The sequence below is a fragment of the Cololabis saira genome, chromosome 16, assembly GCF_033807715.1.
Source record: "Cololabis saira isolate AMF1-May2022 chromosome 16, fColSai1.1, whole genome shotgun sequence".
Taxonomy (NCBI): Eukaryota; Metazoa; Chordata; class Actinopteri; order Beloniformes; family Belonidae; genus Cololabis; species Cololabis saira.
The window spans coordinates 4914173-4940192 of record NC_084602.1 but is presented as its reverse complement, the minus strand read 5'-3'; the positions used below and the strand labels follow the sequence as shown (position 1 = coordinate 4940192).

At 42.4% G+C, this 26020-nt stretch overlaps 1 protein-coding gene across 16 annotated transcripts in view; it reads left to right on the top strand.

Annotated features, from left to right (window-relative positions):
- mark3a (MAP/microtubule affinity-regulating kinase 3a) overlaps positions 1–26020 on the top strand; it is an 88917-nt gene that overhangs the window by 18755 nt on the left and 44142 nt on the right. For 9 of the 16 annotated variants that reach the window (XM_061742812.1, XM_061742808.1, XM_061742806.1 and 6 more), the window contains exons 4-9: positions 8287–8335; positions 11016–11081; positions 19215–19285; positions 21651–21707; positions 23005–23241; positions 25858–25998. In XM_061742812.1, the coding sequence (XP_061598796.1) occupies positions 8287–8335; positions 11016–11081; positions 19215–19285; positions 21651–21707; positions 23005–23241; positions 25858–25998 (621 nt within the window). The remainder of the gene's footprint in view (positions 1–8286; positions 8336–11015; positions 11082–19214; positions 19286–21650; positions 21708–23004; positions 23242–25857; positions 25999–26020) is intronic. The other 7 variants (XM_061742813.1, XM_061742810.1, XM_061742811.1 and 4 more) reach the window with 1 other exon arrangement.

The following is a 26020-nucleotide window of genomic DNA, read 5'->3' as shown; positions in this document are numbered from 1 at the left end:
CTTTGTTTGTGCAAATGTGTTGAAAAAGGTGATATCAGAGTTTTACCTTTTCACAGAAGAAATTTTAAGACAGGTCAAGGTTGTCTTAAAGTTAAGAAAAAAGTCAAGAACAAATTTGAGAACTTTTATTTCAAGAATACCATTTATTCTTAAATTTTTTCTTAAGAATAAACTTAAGAAGAAAGTTGAGAAAATACTTAAGAACATTTTTGGAGAATATGTCTTCTTCTCTTTTTTCTTCTTAAGACAAGAAAAAAATGAGAAAAAAAATGACACTTAAGAATATATTTTTTCTTAAGAATGTTTTGTGAATCCGGCCCCTGGTCTGGTTCTGCTGGAGCCAGCGGGGGACCGGAGGATGCTGACGCCCCCCCCTTGAGCCCACTGTCAGCCCCCGCTCTCTCTCCCTGTGTCCTCGTGTGCAGCAGAGCAGGGTGCACGTTATTAGGGAGGCACCTCCGTGTCCCGCTGGCCATTGATCAGTGATTGATCAGAACTCACCAGGAGACTGCTTTGAAAAACATCCTCAACTAATGGACTGTTTTCCTCTTTTTCAAGTGGAACTATAAACTTATCCAGTTATCATAGCCCGTGCTTGTAACCGGACACACTACGCTGAATAATGTGGTCTCTCTTGTTGGATGATAAGAAAAAACAGACAAACTTGGTAAAACGTTTAAATCGACTCCTTGGAAACCATAAGGAGGATGTCATTAATTAATTTAAGTGTTAATTGTTAACTTTCAGCTCTCTGCCGCAGCAGAGCTGAGGTGACACTGCAGATCTGTTGTCACTGAGGTAAAAGGTTAAGGAGAGGTGCAACTGTTGGAATTTGTGATTAAATGTAAACAGAAGCCTGAACCTCCGTCTGTGATGGAGGCTGTAGCTTTGTTATTGTTGTTGTTGTTGTTGTATCGTCAGCTGTGCAGAAGGCTTCAGTGCTGGACTGTGGAAAAGTAATGGCACTTTCCCACTAGCACCTACTCATCTCAACTCGGCCAAGTTTCTTTTCCGTAACAATTCAGCACCTGGAGCAGAAGTAGGAGGTTGGAGAGAAGCTGCTGTGACGTATTTGATTGTGTGATCTAAAGGAAGAAGACAACAACACTAAAGATGTAGAACCTGGAGGAGATGATAGATGTGCTGCTGGGTCTGTGGCTTGTTTGATATCAAGTTAAAAAATGAGAGTGAGAGAAGTTTCTAGCTGGAGCCGTGAGCAGCTATGAAGAGACAGAGCTCCTGGTAGATCTGGGGCCTGTACTACGAAGCGGGATTTGGGGTTAGCGAGGTAACTTCAGGTTTAACCCTGGGTTTTCAGGACTACGACGGTGGTTCACTTCTTAGCGGGGCACATCGCCATGGTAACTTATGCTGAACAGCTAACCTGCTCCGGAGCAGGTTATGTTCGAGATACAGATCGCCGGGTATAAAAGCACCGCCCACTGACCAATCAGCTCTCTTGGAAAATGACATGCCCTTTCGAAGAGAATCCAGTGGAGCTTGGTGCGCGGATCGTGAGAGGATCCCTCCGAAGAGAACGCGTATTCAGGGACCACCAAAACCCCTTTGCTTTCCCTGATGAGTACCTGTATGAACGATCCAAAAAAAAAGGAAAAAAAGAAAAAAGAGGTGGAGGAGAAAATAAAAAATAAATCAATCAATGAATAAATAAAACAAATCATCACCCAAAATCCGATATACAGTCAATCCAAAACTAATACCAATTAAATAAATAAATCAAGAAGAAATGAAAAAGAAGATGCATTTGTAAGGGGATAGCAAAAAAGGGATTTTCAATTTCGTCCCTCGAACATTCTGAGAAGTCACTTTAAAATACTAAATACCCCCCTCCTGAAAAAATAAAAAATTAAATAAAATAAATAAAAAAACCCAATTCTTTGGTACAGCATCAGCACAAGTTATCGGTCAACAACAATAGTTATAGAACCAATATATACAGACTGTCTCAGAAAATTAGAATATTGTGATTTTCTGTAATGCAAACACAAAAACAAAAAAAATGTCATACATTCTGGATTCATTACAAATCAACTGAAATATTGCAAGCCTTTTATTATTTTAATATTGCTGATCATGGTTTACAGTTTAAGATTAAGATTCCCAGAATATTCAAATATATGTTTATATCCCTATGAATTTACGCATTTATACAGTCAGCGATCTTTTGCCAGCTGTCTTTCCTGCATTTTGCAGCTGCAACTGTGTTGCTTTTTGCCTGTATTATATGCCTATACTCATCATATTTCCGTAAAATTATTGTTTGCTCTTCGCTACTGAAATAAGCGGCTCTGACAGCGGACTTCTCCATGCTTGCGATTGGTCATGCGCTGAAAACACCGCCCCTTTTATGTGCACGCGCTCATATCCAGATTGGAGAAACCTGGGTTGATATACCGAGTTGATAACCGCCGTCGTGTGACCGCTTAGCGTGATTGCAATTGTCCCGCTTAGTGAATCTGGATAAGGAAAAGATATCCTGGATATGTTGAACTTGCTTCGTAGTACAGGCCCCTGGTCGTTCCTTATCTCCGTCTAGATCCCTTTTTAATTCTCTCCTCAGCACCAGGTTTATGAACATCTGACCCTCAGAGTTGGATCAGAAACAGACTTTTGCTGCCATTGCCTGTTGAATAAAATGAACAAGAATCCGTCAGAGTCGCTCTTTTGCTGATGTCACATCCTGACTCAGACGTCTGACTCCAACCCTCTGACCAATCGGTGGCCTGTAGTAGGGCTGGGCGATTTTGGACAAAAAAAAAATCCTGATTTTTTTCTCTGAAAACCCGATTTTTTTTTTTGGTAAAACTACAAAAGACAATGGAATAAATTGTTTCAAATATTTTATCTTTATTTTTAAAGAAAAATAGCAAACAAATGTACCTATTGGGAATGAAGTGCAATTGAAAGATCCTGTAAATCCTACTTGAGTTTAGTAAAGTGACAACATTTACAATTTTCTTGACCAAACAAAGATGACTAGACGAGCTCTGTCTGTAATGCAGCCAGCTGTAAAAAAGGAAAATCGATTTTCCGATTTTCCTTTTTTAACATCGATTTTGATTAATAAATCCGATTTAGATTTAAAATCGATTATCGCACAGCCCTAGCCTGTAGTGTGATGATGTCAGATATTGCCGACTCTTATGGCCCTTTTCCACTAGTACCTACTCAGCTCGCTTCTACCCCCCACGCCCCCGTCTTGCACTTTTCCACTACGGGCCGAGGTGGGTGGAGCCGCTCCAAGTAGATACTTTTTCTGTAACCATTCTGCCAAGGTTCTAACCGGGCTGAGCCGGGACTATTTCTGACGTCACCACCCTCCACGCCACTGATTGGTCGGGGGGCCGTCAGACGTTTGAATCAGGAAGCGGGAGTCAGCGCGAGAGCGACTTGCGGCGATTTTATTATACAGCGCAAACGTCTGTTTGGTGGGCCACCGATTGGTCGGGGGGTTGGAGTCAGACGTCTGAGTCAGGAGGAGGAAATCAGAGAAAGAGACTGACGGATTCTTGTTCATTTTATTCAACAGGCAACGGCAGCAAAAGTCTGTTTCATGATCCAACTCTGAGGGTCAGATGTTCATAAACCTGGTGCTGAGGAGAGAATTAAAAAGGGATGTAGACGGGCGATAAGGAACGATCAGATCTACCAGGCCCCTGTTTTACTCTCAGTCGCTCGCGGCTCCAGCTGATTTCTCATCTGCACCGACACGAACAAAGGTGTTGCGCAATCGAGTACGTCACAGCCGCTTCACCCCAACCTGCCCACTTCTCACCTGGCTGTGGAAAAACAAACGAGGACAAAGTGGGTGGAGCCGGGACGAGGCGAGTCGGACTGAGTAGGTACTGGTGGAAAAGTGCCATTACAGCGGATGTGACTCATGTCAAAGCTCGATGGGTGGATGAATATAAATAAAACAGAAATATATTATCTAACGGCCGCTCCAGAGTGTTAATAAAGCCTCACTTGTGATGGATGCGGTTTTATTCTCGACAGGAAGCTGTTAAAAGATTTTGAACTCTCCAAAGCTGTAGGTGTGATTTCAGTCTCGTGTGCTTTGGCCCGAAGGCGCCGCGTCTCATCACAAGATGCATTGCGTAATCAGGACAGCTGTGCATCATTTGAAGCATTGTGACGGGAACGCTGGCAGGTTTGTGCCAACCCCCCCCTGCATGTTTTAACCATTAATTGTATTTGCTGTGGGATGTGAGGGTTTTCATGTCGGACGGTTTTCTACGTGAAGGGATTGTTGGCCGGATTAGTTCGGAGCAGCTTCTTCCGTCGGAACCAGAAACGAGGGGTTGTTTCTGCGCGGCAGCGAGGAGTTTCCACTGTCACTGAAAAGCAGCCCAGATTTATTCCCCTGTACTTTCTGAGAGCTGGAGAGAGTATTTTCAGCGTAATGATGGGCAGAGAGGAGTCGGTGTAATGACAGTGAGAAGGCAACTGGCCCCATAGATCTTGTCCACCTCCTCGTTGGCAGCAGACGTCAGGGTTGACTCTGTCGGTGTGGCTTCCACGTGGTCCCCGAAGGCTTCACCACCGCAAAGGAGAGGGATTCAGCTCATTTTGTTGGTGCAGTTTCCTGAGATCTAAATGAAGTGTTAATGCTATGCTTTGGTGAAACATGCAGATCTTCCTGTTTCATCCATGTGTCAACATGCTGCCAGCTCTGCTCACAGCAGTTAGGGGGGGGGAGCCGGGCTCCCCCACCCCTCTGCAGGACGGGCCTCTCCTCACAGCCTTGCACAGACTATTTATTCCCATTACCTCCTGAAGTACATTATTACTGCACGCTACCATGAAATACAGGCATAAATTCTTCACGAGCAGACGATGCTGATTCCTCCTTTAAGGCAGCAACCCCTTCAGGAGTCATGTTGAACTGGCACAGATCTTTAGGATGTGTCGGTTAAAAACCCCCATAATAGAGGGTCTGCATTGACGTCACTTCCCCACTGGACCAGCCCCCTTACTCACACTGAGTGGTAAAACATCATCTAAAACAGCTGCAACTAGTGGAGAAGACGGGATAACAGCTGATTATCGGCTTAAATTAAAGGCAGTTGACAGTGACCCGTACAGTTACCAAGAACCAGTGGTCCATGGACATTAATATTTGGCCACAAATCCAGTTTCCTGATATTTATATGTACTTTATTTCTACGCCGGGGAAATACACGAAGCAAAGCTTGAAGGCAAACAAAAGTCTTGACGTTTGGTCCGACTTCAAGGCAGGATTTGTTGTAGAAATTAAAGTGATGAGGACACCGAAATTTATGATTTGACCGTTTAACGTTGGCTACCCAAAAATCCAACATTACCTGATACAAAATGGGAACCACAAATCCACTTTTCGGTCCCTGGAATCCAGTTGTTTCTGTGAATTGCAGCGATCCATTTGTCTCTCTTAATCTTCTTTTTCGGCAGTCTGTAAAACGATAACTCAGTCGATCCCACAACAGCTCTTTCCCATTTTAGATGTATTCCCGTTGCTCAAACTGAAAGTTTACGCTGCCACTCAGTCTTTCTGACACTCAGTGAGTGTAACCCGCTGTGAAGTCTCATCTGTGACATCATGCACATTCCCTCTATTCCTCTGTTTTACAGATCCGATTGCAGCCTGGACTTGAATCACAGTCTATTCCTGTTTTTGTTTCTGAAGAAGCCACTTTGAGTATAATGCTTCATGGGTACCATGTTATCGGTGTTTTGTCTTGATGGCAGGGTCCATGTTGTGCTGCTGCAGCGGAACGTGAACCTTCTGGCCTGAAAACAATGAGTGCGACTGAAAAGTTGGATTTCATAGTAGGATGTAATTCACTAGATGATTTGGGGCTTCTTTGTCTCCTTTCTTTAAGTCAGCTGGAACTTTAGTTTTACACTTAATTAACATACTTCATTTCAACATTTCAGTTAGCGGTCAGATTATTTCTGCACATTAACATGAACGTTTCAGGCAGCCTGGCGTACATAGTTATGGCGCTTTTCCACTAGTACCTACTCAGCCCGACTCTCCTCGGTTTGGTTCTTTTCCACCAGGGGTCTAACGTGCTGAGTAGATACTTTTCTGTATCTATTCTGCCGAGGTTCTAAGTAGCTGAGTCTGCTGTATCTGACATCATCACACTACAGACCACCGATTGGTCGGGGGGTTGGAGTCAGACGTCTGAGTCAGGAGGAGGAAATCAGAGAAAGAGACTCTGACGGATTCTGGTTCATTTTATTCAACAGACAAAAGTCTGTTCCATGATCCAACTCTGAGGGTCAGATGTTCATAAACCTGGTGCTGAGGAGAGAATTAAAAAGGGATCTAGACGGAGATAAGGAACGACCAGATCTACCAGGAACTCTGTCTCTTCATAGCTGATCACGGCTCCAGCTGACTTTTCAGCAGCACAGAGACAAACTAACAAAAAATTTTTAAAGCGCCGCCGCTTGAAACTTCTCTCACTCTCATTTTTTAACTTGATATCCAACACAAGCCACAGACCCAGCAGCACATCTATCATCTCCTCCAGGTTCTACATCTTTAGTGTTGTTGTCTTCTTCATTTAGATACACAATCAAATACGTCACAGCAGCTTCACTCCAACCTCCTACTTCTGATCCAGATCCTGGATTGTTGTGGAAAAGAAACCAGGCCGAGTTGAGATGAGTAGAGCCGAGTAGGTACTGGTGTAAAAGTGCCATTACTGAATTTAAAAAATGGCCCCCGCTGTCTGTGGCCATCCGTTTGCCACTGAGGCGACTCCAGCCGTGCAGGGTTCGGGCGGGAGGTAGTTCAATTCCTGCTGTCACTCAGACTCCCCGGTAGCTGCTGCTATGCCCTTCACACCCCGCTCAGGGAGCAGATTAAGCCTCAACGTAAACCACACAAATCCACAAATAAGCAGCAGTCCATTATCAGAGCAAAGTGACATTATCAGCAGAGTTTTAGTCATTTTGGTATAATAAGCCTCTGCGAGTGCATCACTGGTTTTCCTTCCACTGTGTTGACAGTAATGTAAACGGTGGGTTTCATCACTGTTGTGTTGAATACTCTGAGTATTTAAGGAGTATTTATGGGTGGCTGTTGAGGTTAGTCACCGTTGCTTTGGTTCTTTTACTTGATTATAAACAATAAACCATTGAGTTTGAGCAAAATAATTTTTTTGTTGTTTTTTTTAAAACTTGAAACAGTTTCTTCAGGTCTTGAAAAAATAAAGATTTTTGTTATGACATGGTTACAGAAGAGTATTAGGGCCTTGCAGGAGAAAAAAATATTTGAGAGGAAGATTTTTTTTTTATCATGCACTTGTTGAAAAGTTGAAATGTGGAGATTAATGTTGAAATACAATTTCAAGAATAAAGTCGAAATTTTGGCTTTTCGATATTTCGACTTTTTTCTTGACATTTCGGCTTTTTTCTCAAAGTGCATAATGAAAAAAAAATCTTCCTCTTCTAAAATATTATTTTTATTTTCTGTAATACTCTTCCGTAGGGTTTGTTCCGCTATGTGATTTAAAAGTAATGCTCTAAACTCCATTTCCTGCCGCGTAAACTTGGTACTCATTTGGTTGAAGGCATTTCAGTCTGTGTTTTGTTATTTAATTTCTTTTCTTCTTCTGCACCACTGGTCTTCTTTGATCAGTGAACATACAGCATCTACTGCACGCCGGCTTTTTGCAGCGTATGAAAGATTGATGCCTTTTTCTGTTTTCCTGGGAGGGTGGGGAGTGTAGTTAGCAGCTGATCAATAATAGAAGGCTCCGCTGCTGTTTGGGCCTCGTGCAGCACAAATCCAAAGGGTTTGTGGCGTCACACGTGCGCTGTTCTGCCCACCAGGAACTAGCAGTTTAACATGAGCGTGAGGAGATTTGTTGTTTGAATTTACGTCTTCTTTCATGACGAGACTCATGTTGTCGTGATGCTGTTGTGTTCACGGTGATTTCTAAATGATCACATCTCCTTGAAAGATCTTTTTTCCAGACATGAGATGCATTATGGAGTTTTTAATTAAGATGTCTGAACATGCACTTCTTTTAATTCTGGTTTGGTGTGTTCCTATGGCTATACACAAAAACTAACTGTATTAAGTGTTTAAAGTTTGAGTGATATTTCATGGGGAAGGTCTTTTATTCTTTTCTTCTGGGCTGCTGAGAGACTGATGATTTAATGACGTGTTTTCCCGCCCTTGTTTTGTCTATTCCTTTTAGCTAAAGTATCAGTGCCCACGTTTTAACTGTTAAATCTAACATCCTTATTTCTTCTCGTCTTTTTCAGCTCTTCAGGGAAGTCAGAATAATGAAGATCTTGAATCACCCTAATATCGGTGAGTGTTCTATCATGACGATCACTAAGACTTGAATGGTAAAGGTTTCCACTAACAGGAAGTCAAACATTTGATCCAACTGGGCTCAGAACTAGGCCTGTGTTGAAAAAATCGATTTTCCGATTCTAAATCGATTCTCATATTAATTCCTAAAAATCGATTCATATGTCTAAAGATCGATTAAAAAAAAAAAATGTATTTATTTATTTATTTTTTTCGTTTATGCCCAAAAAAGGAATGTTTTGTTGGACACGAGAATAACTGGTGCCATGTTTTTGCCTTTAAATATGTTTAAAGGTATGAAAACATTAAAGTTTTCAGTTATAATTGCATAAATTGTCTATAGTTCACTTTATATACTGTCTTGGGGTTACAGTTGCTTAAAATGCTAAAAACCAAATTCTCAAAAATGAAAAACCAAAAAAACTCGAAAATGAACAAAATAAAAATGCAATGTAGAAAAACTAAAAGCGATTTCATTTGTCCTCTGTTTGCTGCCCTGAATCTGTAGCTGCAATACTTGCTGTTGAATCTCAATATAATACTAGTATTAATATGTTGCATAACTACACAGTCATATAATTCATGCAACAGCTCAAACAGTTTTAATAACACTAACCCAAATCAATATCGGAATCGGACCGAATCAAATCTTGATAATCGATTCTGAATCTTAAGAATCAGAATCGAATCAAATCAAATCTTGACATTTGAATGGATCCCAGGCCCTGCTCAGAACATTGTCTCTCCTGCTGTTGGACCTCGTCTTCCACCACCGAGCTGCTACCCTGCTGTATTTAATATAGAAGACGTTTTGAGGCAGCCTTATTTTCAGTTAACGCAGTTATCAGAGAAGATTGGAGCAGATGTTGGTGTCTGAGCTGTTTTATTGAAATGCATGTGGCAGCTGCAGCCTGGTGTGCACAGAAACATCCACCTGGTCAAACAGGTCTAGTCTTACTGATCACTGACAGCACTTAACACGTCACGCCACACGTGGGTGAACCCAACCTGGCAACGCAGGGTTCATTATGCCCTGAAGGACGCGACCTGCGAGCCGGAGGAGCCGCTGAATGTCCGATCAGAGGACGACATGCACTAACTCCTGAGCCGCGGCGGCATGTGCGAGCACGCTGCCAGAAGCAGCAGTAGCAAACACGAGCACGGCCGTGATCCGCAAGAGGAAATGCACCAAAACCACACTTGCTGAGAGCCTGACTGTTCGTAGCAACGGAGAGTTTAAACGTGACACTATCGGGTCATAAAAAAATTTAAAAAAAGCCATAAGAATAATTAGTAGAAAACAATATAGTCATCCTTCAAATCCATTATTCCTTCAGTAAAAATTGTTGAAATTTCTTGAATTAGTGGACCACAGAATTCTGCAAATGATGTGGAAAGCTCATAAGAAAATTTTGCCAATCAATATACAGGAAAAAAAAGAGAAAATAAGTATAACTTAAAAGGAACAGAGATCTTTAAAACATCAAAATTCAGGACAAAATTAATGGAACGTTGTGTTTCTGTAAAAGGTATCAGTTTATGGAACAATCTGGATACAGAAGCCAAAGAATGCAAATCAAACATTACATTTAAAAGAATAATAAAACTAAAGCCAGTTTGATGAAGAAATATCATAATTGTTAGGTTCGGTGGGTTTTCTTTTTTTTCTCTCTTTTTAGCACCATTGTCATATTTTTTCGTTTGAATCAGAAAAGAATACGACTGTGTTTGACGACAGCTATTTTGTGTTATTTTATAACTTTGTTGTAGTTTTTTTTATTTTTATTAAATTACGTTTATTGGAAAGTGTTTTTTAAATTGCATAATTTGTCTTTTTTTTTTTTTTTATTATTATTACATTAATTGAAATTTGATTTAAAATAAGCTTAGTCTTCTTTCTGTTCCCTTTCATTCAAGGAAATAGATTTGTTGTAATTATATTGAACTGTTTTTTTTCTTTCTTTTAATTAATGAAATAAAAAACTAAACTAAACTAAATATTCAGATATAAAATCAATGATATCATTTGTTGTGAACGGCTGTTTCATGGATCATATTGGTGAGAAATAAACGCTGTTTCGGATGAGAACTTGGTCCTACCAGCTCCAAAGCAACTTAAAAACGTAACGTCTTTGATTTTGATTTTACGTTCTTTTGATTATGCTAGTAAGCCTTTAGCAGGGCCCAAAAGGTCACTTTTTTCCTTTTTTGCTTGCAGACCCCTGATAATTAAATGAACATTTCTGTTCCCCTCTCTCTGATTTCTTCTGCAGGAATGTGATCAGAATAACCAGCGATTACCGGTTCATACCATCCATTTATCTCCTTATCCTCCCTCTCTCTTTGTCTTCTACTGCACCTTTCCTATATTTAGCAGGTGTAGCTCTCAGCTGCTCATCACACCAGCTTTCATATCTGCAAGCTGCTGCGGTAAAAATAAACAATCTTTAGGACTCCACAGTAAACATTGAGGGCCGCTCGGCTCGATTATGCAGCGCTGACACGGTCACGACACACGGAGCCATGTGACTCCACTATTCTGGGCTCTCCGTGTTTGGAAACACGGTTTCCTGTTCATGTCCGTGAATTCATCACTCCCTCCATCAGGATTCTCCACACAGCTTTCTCAACTTAATTGAATTTGATCATTTTTCTCTGCGTGTCTTTCCTCCTGCAGTCAAGCTGTTTGAAGTGATTGAGACGGAGAGGACGCTCTACCTGGTGATGGAGTACGCAAGTGGAGGTGAGAGAGCACACTTAACGTCCCCGGTTGGGAATTAAATGGAAAAACCTGTCAATTTGAGATGGTTTAGAAAAGGAAAAAAAAACTGAACTTTTCTCTGTCATTGTCCTCTTAATCTGATGTTCTAGCCCTCTGGATTGATCTACGTCTGTTAACTGTAGCATAGCATCACAGTTGGAAGCAGATACAAGAGCTGCGTCCAAAATCCCACACTTCCTCCCTAATGAGTAGCAAAAACAGTATGTGAGATTTTTTACTGCATCCGAAACATTAGTACGTACTCAATAATGTGCTCTATCCATACTCATTCTGGAGAAATGTATTAGTATGGATTGATGGACACTAGCTAAGCAGAAACTTCCCACAATGCAATGCAGCGGTGTTTGGTTGCTAAGTGTTGCAGATACTTAGCAACCAACAAAAATGGAGGATAACGTTACCGGTACCAAGCAAAGCTGCAGCAGCATCATCACGCTACAATTCAAATGTGAGGAATTAGGTGTGATTTCGATTTGGTTTCTGTAAGATATTAACCAGATCAGTTCATCATTTATAAATAATAAGAATAAAACCACACAGCGCAGGAGAAATGTCATCTTGTTTGGGCCAGGATAAAGGGGAAAGCGTGGAGCGGTGCTGCTATTGCTGCTGTTACCATGGTAACAACTCCCCCTCCCAACGGCAGGAAGTGTCGTGTGGCTCTGAGTAGTACGTCCCAATTAATGCATACTTCTGATATTTACTCAAAAGTGTGCCGAACTTAAGTATACTTTTTGACTATATACTGTTTAGTATGGCATTTCGGACACACCATATCTTTATTTTTGTTGTAAAGTTTATGTCACATGAAACAAGCAGAAGATCAGCTCAGACTGAACCTCCGTCACCTGAACTCAGACGGGATCTAACCACCAAACACCTCATATTAAACACATTATCGGTTTTTGTTGACAACAAAATGAATTGCATCTATAATTAAAACGAGTTTGTATGCCGTTTCAATGTAGCGTTATAAATGGAGGTCCACGCAAAATCATGAAGTTTGTGCACTTTTAGTCTCTTAGCAGTTCTAATATCTGAAGAATGAGCAGAATTGGAGGAGTGGGCGGGGTTTCCTTACCCAGCAACCCCGTGTCCCCACGCCAGAGTGGAAACAACAAAGATTGGCTGGAAATGCAAAGTGTAGAAACAAATTCAGCGCAGGAGACCGACTAATACGTAAAATCTGAACATGGTTTGCTTCCCCCGAGGTCCCAACTATAATTTATTAACGCCAAATGTGATAAATGTGCATGTTAATATTTTATACCTCTCGGAGGAAGCATGTAGTCTGCAGGCAGGAATCTGGAAGGAAGAATGTAAAAGTGTTGTTTCATCCAGCCAGTTGAACATGAGTTTTTCTGTAATCTTTCTGAACTCATTTGGACAACGCTTTGACCATTCCTTAACAGCCCCCCCCCCCTCTTACTCCTAACCTTGATGAAAAATGGGTTCCATTTTTAAAACCCGAGTAAATATTTAATCACCTGAAAAGCTGATATATTTCACGCTGAACTAACGACTGCAGACGTGCCTCAGTAACGAGGTGTCAAAACGGCTCTGCTGCCGCTGGCTTCAGTACATTTCACTTTTTTCAAACTGTATTTATTTATTTTTGAGCAATCAATGCTGAATTGTTATCAGCTGGAGCTCTAGCGCGGTCTTGCACCTTCTGCTCAAAGCTGCTGCACGTTTCAGCGTTGGGAGTACGGCTGCATTTCCACAGCTTTCAGTTGCAACATGAATAATTTGTTCAGGGCGCCCTGGACCTTTACTTTCTGGCTTTGTTGGTCTGTTAACACATGCCAGGTCCGCTATGGATGACAGAACATGTTCAGGGTGTTGACATGTATCCTACTTCACTGGAATGATGTTTGTCCCTCTGAAAGCAACAATGCCATATTTAAAGATAATGCGTCCAATACTATAGAGGGAATGTGCATGACGTCACAGATGCGACTTCACAGCGGGTTACGCCCACTGAGTGTCAGAAAGACTGAGTGTCAGAAAGACTGAGTGTCAGAAAGACTGAGTGTCAGAAAGACTGAGTGTCAGAAAGACTGAGTGTCAGAAAGACTGAGTGTCAGAAAGACTGAGTGTCAGAAAGACTGAGTGTCAGCGTAAACTTTCAGTTTGAGCAACTGGAAAACATCTAAAATGGGAAAGAGCTGTTGTGCGATCGACTGTACTCATAGATTTAGCAAGAAATCGGAGTTATCGTTTAACAGACTGATGAAAAATAAGCTTAAGAGAGACAAATGGATCGCTGCAATTCACAGAAACAACTGGATTCCAGGCACCAAAAAGTGGATTTGCGGTTCCCATTTTGTATCAGGTAATGTTGGATTTTTGGGTAGCTAACGTTAAACGGTCAAATCCTAAAGTTCGGTGTCCTCATTACTTTAATTTCTACAACAAATCCTGCCTTGAAGTCGGACCAAGCGTCAAGACTTTTGTAAGCCTTCAAGCTTTGCTTCGTGTATTTCCCCGGTGTAGAAATTAAGTACATATAAATATCAGGAAACTGGATTCGTGGCCAAATATTAATGTCCATGGACCACTGGTTCTTGGTAACTGTACCAAATATTAATGTCCATGGACCACTGGTTCTTGGGGTAACTGTACCAAATATTAATGTCCATGGACCACTGGTTCTTGGTAACTGTACCAAATATTAATGTCCATGGACCACTGGTTCTTGGGGTAACTGTACCAAATATTAATGTCCATGGACCACTGGTTCTTGGGGTAACTGTACCAAATATTAATGTCCATGGACCACTGGTTCTTGGGGTAACTGTACCAAATATTAATGTCCATGGACCACTGGTTCTTGGGGTAACTGTACCAAATATTAATGTCCATGGACCACTGGTTCTTGGGGTAACTGTACGGGTCACTGTCAAGTCCAACTGCCTTTAATTTAAGCCCATAATCAGCTGTTATCCCGTCTTCTCCATTAGTTACTGCTGTTTTTACCACTCAGTGTGAGTAAGGGGGCTGGTCCAGTGGGGAAGAAACGTCAATGTAGACCCTCTATTGCTCTGCATAGATGTAGACGGCTCTGATGAAACGTTTCACCTGAAACCCTTGTTCACCAGGCTTTGTGCCAACTCTTTAGGCCAAAGTACATACTGGTACCACCTGCAGTACCATTAACCAGAACGACTTGTTGTAAACAGTGTACTAGCTAAGTATTTGGTGTACTACATCCTATTCATCCCACACACGTTGTCCATCGACGCTATCGCTGAGAGCTTTTGCTCTGAAGCAGATGAAGATGAATGAGGAATGGAGCTCCTCAGTCCCAACAGATTTGCTGTGAAACCTTCAAGATGAACTGATTATTTACATTTCACCATCACGTAAAAATTCCGCCAAATTATTGGTCATATTTATGACTTTTCTGGGTCAAAAAATGCAAATATCCCAGCTTCTTTTCTTTCAATGACTCGACTGGAGGAAGTTTTCCTAATTTCATATTTAATACAGTACCACACAGAACCAACGTTGTTACTCGTAAACATTGAAGAGACATCAAATCCTGAGGACTTGTTTGTGAAGAAATGGGTCACTTTCCTGCTGAGACCTGGACTCTGATCACAAGCCCGTTGCATTAGATTATAATCACTTAAATCTAATATATCTTCCCTTGTAGCCATTAGCCTTTCTTAGAAGTCTTACAGAATCACACAATAACGCTCCAGCTTGCTCCTTTTATGCAAGAGATCGTCTTACAGCTCTGATTTAGGACGGCGTGTTTTTTTTTTTCCCCCCAGGAACTTTGATTCTGACAGAAAAAGGAATGTTGAAAGGATAAACTCACAAGATGGGATAGATGCTCTTTCAACATTCCTTTCTGTATCTCAGTACAGTAATATCTCGCTGTAACGCGGTTCACTTTTCACGTCTCACTGCTTCACGGATTTGAATTGTGCATCGTGTTCTGCATTCTGATTGGCTAAACAGTCTCCCTGCTTCTTCACTTCCTGTGTCAATTACGTTGGTTGCTTAGCAACAAGCTGAGAACGGCCAATGAGCTTCAGCTGCTCAAGAACGGGACCTTTGATGAATCGTTCATTACAGTCTCAGATATAATCCATGGTGTCGGTTTAGAAGAATCTTGTTGCCCAGAAGAAAAAAGAGCGACAACAACGACCCATAACTATGTTCTTCTCTGGAAAAAACACACCTGCACCGCGGCTTTAGGAGGAAAAGACGCTACAGAGCGAGTCAGGATGCAGCAGCATCAGAAGAGCAGAGAAATACACACCAGTGACCATTTGTCCTACTGTACTTATTGTATTTTTTTTCATAATAATTTTTCATTTTCTCCCGTTCAAATCCAATTAATCGGGTCACGGCGGGGCTGATCTCCGCTATTTGAAGCCTTGTATAATAATTGTAAAAAAAAAAAAAGTTGCTACTTGGTGGATTTCACCTATAACGGGTTCTATTTGGAACGTAACCCCCGCGGAAAACGAGGGATTATTGTATATCACAAAATTTGGTTATCGCAATATCGTATCGTGACTCAAGTATCTCATTGTGAGGTCTTTGGCAACGCGCAGCGCTAATTACAACGTAGCGCCATTTACAGCAGAATAAAAGGAGACAAAAGAATTGAGCAAAAAGAAGAAAGAGAGGAAGAAAGATGTAAATAAGGGACGCTACTTTTTTAAACACACACTCTATTGAAATTAAAAGAAACCTCCCGCTGAACTTCTAGTCTAGTTGGTCCATCTATCATTTGTTTTAATCCTGTGATGTCCATCTTCATCAAATGTACTGGCTTCTGGTCCAGTAGGTTCAAATGAGTTGTGGCCACATGGTTTATGTTCACGTGAGAATGCTGAACGTAATTTAGAAATCCCGATTAGCAGGGCCCCCCCCCCCCCCGACAGGAAGTAGGAGTACCTCTCCTACTACAGGAAGGTTTTTCGCTCCGCAAAGGTTCCTGAAAACCATTTCTGCAGGCCGTTCCTGATAATGGACACGTGCATCAAGGATCCTGCCCCAAAGAACCCCCCGGAACTCCTGCTAATGCATATGCACCTCGTGTGCTTATAGATGAACCTTCGTCTCTTTTAGCTGATTTGACATTGATTTCTTTATCTTGAAACACACCTTAGCACATTCTTAGTGGCCACATGACTCGCCAAACCTCTGATGAGCAAGCTAATGCAATACAGGACGCAGTGTTTATCATCAAGCCTGCGGTTCTGTCACCTCTAAATACTAGTCACCTCACAGGGAAGAATGAATCTTTTACTTATGATGAATTTTACGTTAGAAGGTGCGACTGCTGTTATGGATGACCAAAATAAGGGGGGGAATCTGCCTCTGTGGCCAAGGTTACATGACGTTTTTGAATTATTCCGAATTAAATAATTTAGAATTAAACTATTTTCCTTCGAGTTTACACGGAAATAGTAATTCTGAATTGAGGTTTACATGGAAAACACGTTTGATGGTCTGTCTCCAATTCCTCTCCAGGTCTGGGGGTTGGGAAGGTTCTGATTGGATAGGGGGGGGGGGGGCCGGAAGTTAAACTACCGGAAGAAAAACAAATTTAGCCGCTACAACTTTGAAAAGCTCACAGTTTTTATGTTTCCTCTCATCTGTTCTTTTAATTATTTCCAGGTCCTCCAAGCTATTTATTAAATAAATGGTCTCTGCTCTTGACCAGCGTTTACTGCGTGCTGCATCTTGAAACTTTGTTAGGAAAACCAGCCCAGCGTGGAATATAAGCGTCATGGAGACGGACGGGCGAGGGAACGAGCAGAAAGAAAGAGCGGGATTAATTTAAAGCAGAATGAGTGTAAACATGATCTGGAATTATTCTATTAGGATTTAAAATCAGAATAAATCAGCCACTTACCTTGGAAGTAAGTTTAATTCGGAATGGCCATTTTCATTAGGAATTAGGTGTTTACATGGTAATTTTTACTCATTTTAAATTGGATTTCATTTTAATTCTGAATTAAAGAGGAATTAAACTTCCCATATAAACGCATTGAGTGTCTCAAGGGAGGACCTGGATGCAGCCCTGGATCAGGCACAAAAAACTTGCCTTCCAGTTTAGTCCCCTGGTCTCATCTGTGCAGCGTTCAGTGTGACCTTTCACTCCGACAGCGTGAGCTGGCTCGTTCTGTCTTTAGCAGATGAGTCAGACGACGCAGATGAATTGTTGCTCTTCCGGAACTGCACTCTCCCCAGCTCTGCAGGTCCGCGCTGAGCCAGTGGGAGGGCTGGGAGCGTTCAGAGGGAAGTCTTGTCGGGTATTTAGTTCAGTTTCTGCGCTAGTATGGGCATACACTTGCATTCACCACCGTCTGGCACGTGAGCAGCAGCGGTCACGCTGGTGGTGGCCGGTGTGCAGAAGTGGTTGTTGCTGGAGCTCAGACGGAGCTTCCTCCTGCAGGAGGTGAGGTGAGGAGGAAGCAGGCCGGGCCGGCACCGGCCCACCCACATCACTCACTGGCCCTCCCAGGGAACTTTGATCAAAATACAGGTTCCACATACAGGACTGTCTCAGAAAATTAGAATATTGAATATTATGAAAGTCCTTTATTTTCTGTAATGCAAAAAAGTCATACATTCTGGATTCATTACAAATCAGCAATATTAAAATAATAAAAGGCTTGCAATATTTCAGTTGATTTGTAATGAATCCAGAATGTATGACATTTTTGTTTTTTTAATTGCATTACAGAAAATAAAGAACTTTATCAAAATATTCTAATTTTCTGAGACAGTCCTGTAAACATATTCTAAAAAATTATATGACAAAAGGTATAAATTAGGGCTGGGACTTTATCACATTAATTACGATTAATTAATTACAGAAAAATAACGCGACAAAAAAAAAAAACGCATTTAATCGCAATTTACTTTTGCACTCCAAACAGTGCGGAACGTTTCTTATTGCACGAGTTCCCGGTATAAGTTCCCCGTAATACTGATGCATGGTACTGCTTTAATTTTACTAAACAAAAACAAATGTGTTTAAGACATAGACAGACAAAATTCCTGAAAAAGCTTGAGTACAACTAACTTGAATTTAAGTTTGTGCCTTGTGGACAATGCAATCATATTCCTATTATTCACATTGCACTTGTTAACACTCAGTTATCAAAATACACACAATTTTGTTGTTTAAGCTCATTTATGTGTCAATTCAATGATTCAGTCATATACCAAAATCCATTTAAATTGAAAAATGTTGCTTCTCGTGTCAAATATTGATTTGCGATTAATTGAGATTAATAAATTACAAAGCCTCTAATTAATTAGATAAATTTTTTTTATCGTCCCACCAATAGTATAAATATAAAAGTGATTTGTTGTTGACTTAAGTTCAGCCTTCATTTTTTTTTTCTTCTGATTAAAAAGGAACTTTTGAAACAAGTTGTTGGAGACTCGGGACATAATTGATGGCTCTGGTTCCGACAGACTGAGCTGCCTTTAGCCAGCAAGCTAGCCGGCGTTGCAGCCGACTTTATCACCACAACAACGGCTAAACAGATTCATGGATTAGTTATTTAAAAAAAAAAAAAAAACTTGAAGAAGACTCTGCCAGGGCCTCGGACTGAGTCCACCCAGCCCTCTTCTTCACCCCTCCATTTATCCGCAATCGATGAACCACCTTCACGGCCAAGTTTGGATGTATTTCCAAGCACTGTCAAGAATGGAAAATCAAGATGATTCTCAAAGTGGAATGGACAATTTTCTTGGTTGGAATACAGTTTAAACAAGGACGCGATTTTCTGTCAAATGTGCGGACACTTCCCCAGCGGAGCTGACGGTCATGTTTTCTGCTTAAAAGTTTTTATAAGTCCACTTTTTCTGGGACAATATGGCCCACCCATTTTTGTCCTGGCCCACCCAAAACAATATTTCTTCCTACGCCACTGGGAGGAAGCAGCGCCAACCGTGCCTCAGCGGTCAAGCCGTGTCCTCAAACAGTCCACATGCTGGTTTCCGTATGCCAGCAGCAGAGAAAATGTGTTTTTTATTTGCTTTATTCTTTTGTGCTTTCTTCAGTTGAAACTCTTTTTGTTCTAATTCCCTTTCTCTTTCTGTGTTTTGCAGGAGAGGTATTTGATTACCTGGTTGCACATGGAAGAATGAAGGAAAAAGAGGCCAGAGCTAAATTTAGACAGGTACGCAGCTTTCTCCCCCTGCAGTGTTCTGGTTTCACACCTCTGCTCTCAGCTCTGCTCGGACCAGACGCCGTCCTCTGCTGCGTCTCAGAGGACGCTCGCGTCTCCGTCAGCAGACCGTTGACAGCTGTGTGAAAGAAGGATTCCTCATATTGTCTGTCGTTAATTTGCTCCATACATCACAATTGTGACACTTATTCAGTTGTCATGTTGCAGCTGCAGCACGTCCTGTTTCATCCTTTGTACCAGGCAAATGTGCTGTTGTCAGTTGGCCGTTCACTAACTTCGTTTAGGCTCACTCGTTCAGAGAAATGTGGTTATGGGAAAGGGCACAGCGTTTATCAGAGACGCTGATCACTTATCCACTTAATTCAATTCATACTTGATACAAAACAATTTAACTGTCTTGGCTGCGTTTACTAGTGCGTGGTTTCTGAAGAACAGCCAGCATACAGAAACCATCAAAGCCCTTTTCTTTTAGAATGAAGTTTAATTGAATCCCGGCTTAGTTTCAGTCCCGCGTTGTTTCAAAGTAAAACAGCAGTTTGGCTTTTCTTTAAATTGTTTCTTGCCGAAGGTGATTCAGAAGTGAAGTTAAAACGGGGAAAAGTGTCGACTTCAAGTCTGTCTGGAATGAAAACAAAACAACGTAATCTGGAGCTTTTCATTTTTATGGAGCTAGAGAGGGAATGCGCATGACGTCACAGATGCGACTTCACAGCGGGTTACGCCCACTGAGTGTCGGAAAGACTGAGTGTCGGAAAGACTGAGTGTCGGAAAGACTGAGTGTCGGAAAGACTGAGTGTCGGAAAGACTGAGTGTCGGAAAGACTGAGTGTCGGAAAGACTGAGTGTCGGAAAGACTGAGTGTCGGAAAGACTGAGTGTCAGAAAGACTGAGTGGCAGCGTAAACTTTCAGTTTGAGCAACTGGAAAACATCTAAAATGGGAAAGAGCTGTTGTGGGATCGACTGTACTCATAGATTTAGCAAGAAATCTGAGTTATCGTTTTACAGACTGCTGAAAAATAAGCTTAAGAGAGACAAATGGATCACTGCAATTCACAGAAACAACTGGATTCCAGGCACCGAAACGTGGATTTTCGGTTCCCATTTTGTATCAGGTAATGTTGGATTTTTGGGTAGCTAACGTTAAACGGTCAAATCATAAAGTTCCGTGTCCTCCTCACTTTAATTTCTACAACAAATCCTGCCTTGAAGTCGGACCAAGCGTCAAGACTTTTGTATTCATTCAAGCTTTGCTTCATGTATTTCCCCGGCGTAGAAATTAAGTTCATATAAATATCAGGAAACTGGATTGGTGTCCATGGACCACTGGTTCTGGGGTAACTGTACCAAATATTAATGTCCATGGACCACTGGTTCTTGGTAACTGTACCAAATATTAATGTCCATGGACCACTGGTTCTTGGTAACTGTACCAAATATTAATGTCCATGAACCACTGGTTCTTGGTAACTGTACCAAATATTAATGTCCATGGACCACTGGTTCTTGGTAACTGTACCAAATATTAATGTCCATGGACCACTGGTTCTTGGTAACTGTACCAAATATTAATGTCCATGAACCACTGGTTCTTGGTAACTGTACCAAATATTAATGTCCATGGACCACTGGTTCTTGGTAACTGTACCAAATATTAATGTCCATGGACCACTGGTTCTTGGTAACTGTACCAAATATTAATGTCCATGGACCACTGGTTCTTGGTAACTGTACCAAATATTAATGTCCATGGACCACTGGTTCTTGGGGTAACTGTACCAAATATTAATGTCCATGGACCACTGGTTCTTGGGGTAACTGTACAGGTCACTGTCAAGTCCAACTGCCTTTAATTTAAGCTGATAATCAGCTGTTATCCCGTCTTCTCCACTAGTTGCAGCTGTTTTTACCACTCAGTGTGAGTAAGGGGGCTGGTCCAGTGGGGAAGTGACGTCAATGCAGACCCTCTATAACGGCTTTAGTTTCTTCTGACTGGTAGTGTCAGGTTTTGTTGGTGTTCCAGTGTCCTCTGTCAGTATTTCTGTGGATCTGGGGATGGTCTGTGTGAAGGGATCCACACAAACGACGCTGCAGCAGCAGCTTTTCTCAGCAGTGTAGACGGGTGGCATGGTCTTCAGCAGAACTACACAGCTGCTGGAACAGTTTAGATGCTCTTGCATGGCCTGCCAGCTGAAAGGAGCCTCCTCACAGAGGAAAACCTGTTTTCTCACCCTTTTGTGCTCTAACCATCCTTCCTGTTGGTGTCAACGACATCTCCTCCTCCACCACATCCTCTGTCACAGTCTGCGAGCACAACAGCAGACGCCTACTGATCTGTGCTTGTCCTTCCCCTGTGCAGATCGTGTCAGCGGTTCAGTACTGCCACCAGAAGCACATCGTTCACAGAGACCTCAAGGTACGTTCACAGAAGCTTCGCTGCTTTGGAGGAAGTGATGTCAGAGGAGGCCCAGCTCCTGCCTAGATAGAAGACTAGACCTGAATGAAGAGCATCCACATTATTGTGCAGGACTCCGGGGTGTCCACTTGCAACTAGGGCTGGGAATCCATTCAAATGTCAAGATTCAGAATCGATTATCAGGATTTGATTCAATCCGATTCCGATATCGATTTGGTTTAGTGTTATTAAAACTGTTGAGCTGTTGCATTAATTATATTACTGTGTAGTTATGCAACATATGAATACTAGTATTATATGTAGATTCAACAGCAAGTATTGCAGCTAATGATGCTGTAAGGACCAATCAGCTCCCAGAATGCTGATAGAACTGCTTTCAGAAACATCGTGTGGTAGAATTATCAAACACATCCAGGGCAGCAATTTTGGTATTTCAGTTTAAAATCTTTGAGAATTTGGTTTTTAGCATTTTATGCAAATGTAACACTTAGACAGTATATAATTTAAAGTAAGGAAATATAGACAATTTATGCAATTGTAACTGAAAACTTTAATGTTTTCATACTTTTAAACATATTTAAAGGCAAAAACATGGCACTAGTTATTCTGGTGTCCAAAAAACATTCCTTTTTTGGGCATAAACAAAGAAATACCGTGGGTGACAAGGAGGCGTGTCCTGCACCGCGGCTGCAGAACCAGAGTGATCCAAGCGCTGACACTGAGCTTCAAACACAGAGGGACACGATCAGCGCTATTATATTATAAGTCTGATATGTGATGACATTAAAAGTATGACATGAATCTGGCTTCATTTCACCACCTCACCGTCTGCGTCGCCAGTTCTCCATATCTTCAAAATGTTCGTAGGGATACGCACATTTTCCCGTTAAGTTATTTTTTTTTAATCCCAACCTTTGCGTATAAGGTGGCGTGCGTATCTTTCAAGCCCTGTTTTTCTGCGCACGCAAGCTTTATAAATGAGGCCCCAGAACTGGAACCGTTCCCCTGAATCTGCAGCTCCTCCAAGTTGACTCACGAGGATGAAACGCTTCCATACAAGTGCTGACTGTTTCCCGTCTTTATCTCTTTATTTTCTAAAGGCGTCCACAAACGTCTTCTCTCAGAGTCACATTACTCACGTCGCCAACAGTTTATCCTGCCACTGATCTTCCTGATTTAATATTCCTCCAAAAATCTGAGTTAAAAGAGCCCCGTGTGATGGTCTTTTAAGGACTGCTGAGTGTTCAGTGTCCTGCAAACCCCAAATAAAGCTCCATCAACTTCTGTGTGTCCGCAGGCGGAGAACCTGCTCCTGGACGCAGACATGAACATCAAGATAGCCGACTTCGGCTTCAGCAACGAGTTTACGATGGGAAACAAGCTGGACACGTTCTGCGGCTCCCCGCCCTACGCCGCGCCAGAACTTTTCCAAGGGAAGAAGTACGACGGGCCGGAGGTGGACGTGTGGAGTCTGGGGGTGATCCTGTACACGCTGGTCAGCGGCTCGCTGCCCTTCGACGGACAGAACCTCAAGGTGGGACGCTGCCGTGATGATGCTGAGAGGATGCTGAGATGATGCTGTGAGGATGATGATGCTGAGATGAAGATGATGCTGTGATGATGCTGTGGTGATGCTGAGATGATGATGCTGTGAGGATGCTGAAATGATGATGCTGTGAGGATGCTGAGAGGATGCTGAGATGATGATGCTGAGAGGATGATGATGCTGAGATGATGCTGAGAGGATGATGATGCTGAGATGATGCTGTGATGATGCTGAGATGATGCTGTGATGATGCTGATGCTGAGATGATGCTGAGATGATGCTGAGAGGATGCTGAGATGATGCTGTGATGATGATGATGCTGAGATGAAGATGATGCTGAGAGGATGCTGAGATGATGCTGAGATGATGCTGAGATGATGCTGTGAGGATGATGATGCTGAGAGGATGAGGATGCTGAGATGATGCTGAGATGATGCTGAGAGGATGCTGAGATGATGCTGATGCTGAGATGATGCTGAGATGATGCTGAGATGATGCTGTGATGATGCTGATGCTGAGATGATGCTGAGATGATGCTGAGAGGATGCTGAGATGATGCTGTGAGGATGCTGAGATGATGCTGTGAGGATGATGATGCTGAGATGAAGATGATGCTGAGAGGATGCTGATGCTGAGATGATGCTGAGATGATGCTGTGAGGATGATGATGCTGAGAGGATGAGGATGCTGAGATGATGCTGAGATGATGCTGAGATGATGCTGAGATGATGCTGAGATGATGCTGTGAGGATGATGATGCTGAGATGAAGATGATGCTGTGATGATGCTGTGGTGATGCTGAGATGATGCTGTGATGATGCTGAGATGATGCTGTGAGGATGATGATGCTGAGATGAAGATGATGCTGTGATGATGCTGTGGTGATGCTGAGATGATGATGATGCTGTGATGATGCTGTGGTGATGCTGAGATGAAGATGATGCTGTGATGATGCTGTGAGGATGCTGAGATGATGATGCTGTGAGGATGCTGAGATGATGCTGTGATGATGCTGATGCTGAGATGATGCTGAGATGATGATGATGCTGAGATGATGCTGAGATGATGATGATGCTGAGATGATGCTGTGAGGATGATGATGCTGAGAGGATGAGGATGCTGAGATGATGCTGAGATGATGCTGTGATGATGCTGAGATGATGCTGTGATGATGCTGAGATGATGCTGTGATGATGCTGATGCTGAGATGATGCTGAGATGATGCTGAGAGGATGATGATGCTGAGAGGATGAGGATGCTGAGATGATGCTGAGATGATGCTGATGCTGAGATGATGCTGAGATGATGATGATGCTGAGAGGATGAGGATGCTGAGATGATGCTGAGATGATGCTGAGATGATGCTGTGATGATGCTGAGATGATGCTGTGATGATGCTGAGATGATGAGGATGCTGAGATGATGCTGAGATGGTGATGATGCTGAGAGGATGCTGAGATGATGATGATGCTGAGAGGATGAGGATGCTGAGATGATGCTGAGATGGTGATGATGCTGAGAGGATGCTGAGATGATGAGGATGCTGAGAGGATGAGGATGCTGAGATGATGCTGAGATGGTGATGATGCTGAGAGGATGCTGAGATGATGATGATGCTGAGAGGATGAGGATGCTGAGATGATGCTGAGATGATGCTGAGATGATGCTGTGATGATGCTGATGCTGAGATGATGCTGAGAGGATGAGGATGCTGAGATGATGCTGAGATGATGCTGAGATGATGCTGAGATGATGATGATGCTGAGAGGATGAGGATGCTGAGATGATGCTGAGATGGTGATGATGCTGAGAGGATGCTGAGATGATGATGATGCTGAGATGATGCTGTGAGGATGATGATGCTGAGAGGATGAGGATGCTGAGAGGATGCTGAGATGGTGATGATGCTGAGAGGATGCTGAGATGATGATGATGCTGAGATGATGCTGTGAGGATGATGATGCTGAGATGATGCTGTGAGGATGATGATGCTGAGAGGATGATGATGCTGTGATGATGCTGTGATGATGCTGTGATGATGCTGTGATGATGCTGAGATGATGCTGAGATGATGCTGAGATGATGATGATGCTGAGATGATGCTGAGATGATGCTGAGATGATGCTGAGATGATGATGATGCTGAGATGATGCTGAGATGATGCTGAGATGATGCTGAGATGATGCTGAGATGATGCTGAGATGATGATGATGCTGTGATGATGCTGTGATGATGCTGAGATGATGATGCTGTGATGATGCTGAGATGATGATGCTGTGATGATGCTGAGATGATGATGCTGTGAGGATGATGATGCTGAGATGATGATGATGCTGAGATTATGCTGAGAGGATGCTGAGATGATGATGATGCTGAGATTATGCTGAGAGGATGCTGATGCTGACATGATGCTGAGATGATGGCAACTACATGGTTTATTGAGATTGTAAAATAGGGAGTTTTTAAGATGTAATGAATTGAGTTCTCTTGTATTGATGGGTAGGTTGTTCTAATCTGATGAGGCTTAAGATCCATGTCCTAGTTGGAGGTGACTCTGGGACGATGCTGTGCTTTGCTGACCTGCTGCTTCTCCGTCCTCTGCAGGAGTTGCGGGAGCGCGTACTCAGAGGGAAGTACCGCATTCCTTTCTACATGTCCACAGACTGCGAGAACCTCCTGAAACGCTTCCTGGTGCTCAACCCAGCCAAGCGTGGTACTCTCGAGGTGAGGGAGGACGCAGAAAATGTAAATATACCTTTGGTTCTTA